At 42.7% G+C, this 4,816-nt stretch overlaps 1 protein-coding gene across 1 annotated transcript; it reads left to right on the forward strand.

Moving 5' to 3' along the window:
• Nucleotides 1–18: 18 nt before the first annotated feature.
• si:ch211-141o9.10 (putative endonuclease 4) lies at nt 19–4,498 on the forward strand. Its single transcript, XM_004557555.6, has 7 exons — nt 19–306; nt 385–594; nt 710–892; nt 3,485–3,616; nt 3,761–3,865; nt 3,948–4,077; nt 4,209–4,498. Exons 1-7 carry the CDS (start codon nt 159–161, stop codon nt 4,267–4,269), a joined length of 969 nt encoding a protein of 322 aa, XP_004557612.2. The 5' UTR covers nt 19–158; the 3' UTR covers nt 4,270–4,498.
• The last annotated feature ends 318 nt before the right edge of the window (nt 4,499–4,816 follow it).

Raw genomic sequence — 4,816 nt, forward strand, 5'->3', positions numbered from 1 at the left:
CTCCAATGACCAGCCTGTAGCAGCTGCGTGGAAGCCCTCTGACTGGCTGGCTTCTGCCTGGAGGGATGCATAAAACAGGCTATTTGACCTCCATAAACTTCTGACAGTCAACTTATTGCTTATTTCGTAAGGGCTGCTTACAACTTTCTCTTCATAGCATGAGTCAGAGAAAAAGGGGAACGAGGAAAAGGAAAAACGAGGATGCCTCTGCAGGAGTAAAGGAGGGCGAGGACACCGAGGAGAGAGGACACAGGAAGAACATCCGCGCAACTAAGAAGTACATTGGAGCTCATGTTGGCATTCAAGGTAGGGCCTAATGTCGTCTTCTTGGAACCCTTTAAGATAAACACACTTACTTACACTTGTGTGACGTCACGTCCACAGGTGGGATATGGAAAGCCGTGGAGTCCTGTACAGAGATGGGCGGCAGCAGTTTCGCCCTGTTCCTGGGCTCCCAGCGATCGTGGAAGAGGCCTGCATTGGACCATACAGCTGCAGCAAAGTTTCAGGAGCTGTGTTCCCAACAGGGGTTTGACCCAGCTCATATCTTGCCTCATGGTTCCTACCTGATGAACTGTGGATCTCCTAAAGAGGGTCCGTCAGACACTGATTATTGTCTACCATTCCTTTCATGCCTAGTTATCTCTTATTATACTTTGCAGAATTATTCTCCGTTTTGGTCTAACCTGCATGCCATGTTTTCAACTAGATGTGTTTGAAAAGAGCCAGGCCATGCTGGTGGACGAGCTCAGCCGCTGCAACCTCCTGGGTCTCAGCCTCTATAACTTCCACCCCGGCTCCTCCCTGGGTACCATCACCACTGAGCAGTGTGTGGACAAGATTGCGAGCGCCATCAATTATGCTCACCAGCAAACACCATCAGTGGTTACAGGTACAGAGGGCCGCCAGAGCACCTGAAACAACCAGCAGTGTGTATCTACCTTGTAGTCATTGCCTTTTTGATGAAACCCATATGCAGAGACACTGCCAGAGGTAATAATAAAACTCATAGACTCCATCTAAAAGATGGACATAGGTTCCCAGTCTGAAAAGTGAAGCCAGTGCATTCTTTCTAATAACCAACAGGGGGCAGCAACTCTGGTTGCAGAAATTGTGGTTTCACGAATAAGACAACTGAAAATTCCAAGTTCCCAGTCGAAACTTTTTTGTGGAACGCCCCTTCAGCTCTGATTTCCCACTTGGAAAATTGAAGCAGACCAACATGCCCTGAGTTAGCAATCCAAGATGGCGGCACTGAACATAAAAAGCAATAAAACTATATAAATGTTTAATCTGTACTGCCACTGTACAGAGCACTGATCAGGCTAAAGAAAAGTATTAGCCATAATTGTCAGTGAAACCTGAATGGCCCCACATGGCTAAGAACCAAAACAAATCCTGTTTTTCCCAGCTTTTTCTGGATCTGACTCTGATCTCTGACCTCAGCAGGCACTATACCAGTGGGTTTATAGCTGGTTTGAAGTCTTATTTAAATACAGCATGAAGTTCATATTATAGAAAATGCATATGAAGGAGCACAAAATTGGGTAGACCTTAGTGTGGGCCTGTGGCAAGTAACTACCGTATGAACTTGCTCACCTGGTTTTCAAAACAGAAAGAACCCAATAGCATAGCAACAAAGCTCAGCCAGAGGTTTCATAACAAGACTTTACTAATTAATGACGCCATAGTGATTGTATCCATCTTTTATAAACCATATGTCATAAAGCACTTCTTTATTGTATTTGGTTCTAAATCCTGTGCTGTCCAGCAGAGGACTATAAATCATTGCCGTAAAGGTCAGTAGCTGCTCTGGCATACTGTAAACCAATTAGCAGTGCATGTCAATCTTACTAAATGTCCTATCCTCCCCGTTTCTAAAAGATGAGTTTTTAAGCCAAAGTACAAAAGGGAGATAAACAATGTAGCAAAGAACCAGTTGTCAAAAACTCAGTGATTTATGCCTTAATACACAAAAGTGCTCCATCAAGCCTGTGTGGGTGGGCAGGGAAAGGCGTATGTACGTTTTTGTGTACACTCCAGTTATACATCTGGTCTCTGGTGAATACATATTACCGAAAGGCTTGACTAAACAGATATGCCTTTTGCAGACTTTTTAAAAGGAATCTACTGAATCTGCAAACCTTTAGAGTGGAGGCAGCACATTCCACACCAGCAAAGCCTACAAAAACGTGATCACCCAGAGGACTGTTTGTGGCGGCGCTTGTAGCATAGAGGTAGTAGAGTCAGGTCGGAGTTTTTCTAACACAAGAATCCAAAGAATCCCTACACAAAATATAACTTCATGTTGTTAAGCTTTCTGTTAGTGGACTAAATCTCTTTATATATAGTTATTCTATACACTCAGTAAAACCTTTATTAGATAATCCATGCTACTGTGGGGCTGGACCCACTTTTGCCTTTAGAACTGCCTTAATACCATTTGAGTACAGTACCAACAATAAAGAAAATTCAGACCCTACCATCCAAACTCATCAGACCAAGTAATGTTTCTCCACTCTCCTGTTGTGTAGTTTTGGTGAGCTGATTTTAACCGTATCCTCAGTTTTCTACTCTTAGCTCAGAGTGGGACCCATTCTGGTCTTCTGCTGTTGTAGCCCATCTACTTCAAGATTTGATGTGTTTTGTGTTTGTGCTCTTCTGCATATCATGGTTGTAACAAGTGGTTATTTAAATTACCTTTGCATGTCTATCATCTCAGAGCAGTCTTACCATTTTCCTCTGACTTCTGGCATCAACAAGGAATTGCCACCCAATTGATATTTTTTTTTTCTTTTTTGGATGGTTCTCTGTAAACGATAGAAGTGGGAAAATCCTAGAAAATCATCAGTTTCTATAATATTTAGACCAGCCCAACCATGCGACATTCCAGGTCACTTAAATTTTTTTTAATTCTCCCTGCATTGAGTTGCTGCCATGTGACTAATTAGATGCATATCTAATGAAGTGCCTGATGACTGGATTTTGATGCCTATCAACAGGAATGATGTTTGCATGGCACGTCTGTTAAATACAAAGCCATTTGAACTTTGCCTGACATTTTAATGTTAACGAAAGTTTGACATAAATGCCAGTGCAACTTTCAGTGGTTGGAGCTGTCACCTCCCATCAAGAAAGTCTGGGGTTCGACCCTGCTGATTGACTGGGTGCTCTCGCTCTCCAACTTTCTCCCACAGTACAAAGGTATGATGTCATGTTAGCTGTTCTGCGTTTGATAGGTTTAGATGTGAGCATAGGTAGCACATTGTGTGGCGTGATGGACGCAACCAAGAGTGTACCTGGGCCTTTTACTTGTTGACACCTGGGGTAAACCGTACAGCAGAATACAACAGCAAAAGCTGCGTTCAGACTCTGTTTGAAGAGATAACGACAGAGAAATATTACAAATGTATGAGTGTGTCATATTAAAAACCTTTTTTATTCTTTCTTTGTCTCTCGCTCTCCGGGCTTTCTGTGTGGTCAGTGTTAGAGAACATGAGTGGCCAAGGCAGTACGGTGGGCGGCAAGTTTTGTGAGCTAAAGAGCATCATAGACAGAGTGCGAGACCAGACCAGAGTAGGAGTATGTCTGGATACCTGCCATGCATTTGCAGCAGGTGAGTGAAACCTGATAGCAGCCTGTTAACCTCAAATTTGTTTTCTGTCCAACAGGGCTGTGATACCTTAAAATATTCAACCTGGCATAAGACCTGAGAGTTTCTTTCTGTGCTCAATTGTTGTTTTATGTCTCGTCTTGGGAGGATACGACCTTGCTGCAGAGGGAGGCGTGAAGGCCATGCTGGATGAGTTTGACCAAGAAGTGGGGCTCCACTACCTCAAGGCCATTCATCTTAATGACTCCAAAGGTATAGCCAGGGCATAGAGACAGAAAAATCACACATGCAAGTCTCTAGTTGTCTTTCCTTATTCTTTCTGTGTAACCTGAAGGTAAACTTGGCTGTAACCTGGATCGGCATGAAGATATCGGTAAAGGTCACATTGGAATCTCTGCCTTTCAAGAAATTGTCAATGAGCCCAGGCTGGACAACGTCCCTCTGATCCTGGAGACACCCGGACGGTGAGATGGTTGTAGAAACTGTGGGTTTGTTTGTTGTATATGGTAATGTATTTTATTCATTTCCAAAACAGGAGCTGCTCATCCTTTTTTCAGGTTCCTCTTTAACATGGCTGCTATGTTCTTCCCCACAGGCCTGGATTTGAATACGCTGAGCAGATTGATCTTCTCCATTCCCTGTGTGAGAAAAAGTGAGAAAAGCACTACTGATGAGTCGGCACTGATAAACTGAACTCTGCAAACGCACTGTTAGCTGTGAAGAGAAGAGTTGTTTTTTGTCTAGTACCAAAGTGGAGGAGTGACCTGTTGTGTTATCTCTAAACACGGTCATATTATTAGTCGTTCACCACATGAACAGTTTCTCCAAATTACAAACTTCGTCTTTGAATGCGAGTTAAATAAAGGTGATGTTGGAAGTTTTTAATATGGCGTGGGGAGGAGTCTTGTTCCGAGTGAGCCTTTAGGGGGCAGCAGAAACACACAAATGTAACCCAAACCTAACGAGACTTTGGTTTCAAAGGGTGCGGGTAGAATAAGTGTGAGGAAATGGTTTGCACATTTATATTGTTTTTATAGTACACAAGAGGTTTGTTTTTAACTTTACGCAAAAAGAATTTAAAAAATTGCTGATAAGTGAAACAAACTGAATTAAACGGAGGAAACAAATTATTGATCAAAAGGTAAATAAACCTTTTTGGATGACATATTTCCAATGGCAACACAAACACAGGCATACAGATAG

This window comes from Maylandia zebra, linkage group LG8 (assembly GCF_041146795.1).
Source record: "Maylandia zebra isolate NMK-2024a linkage group LG8, Mzebra_GT3a, whole genome shotgun sequence".
Classification (NCBI taxonomy): domain Eukaryota; kingdom Metazoa; phylum Chordata; class Actinopteri; order Cichliformes; family Cichlidae; genus Maylandia; species Maylandia zebra.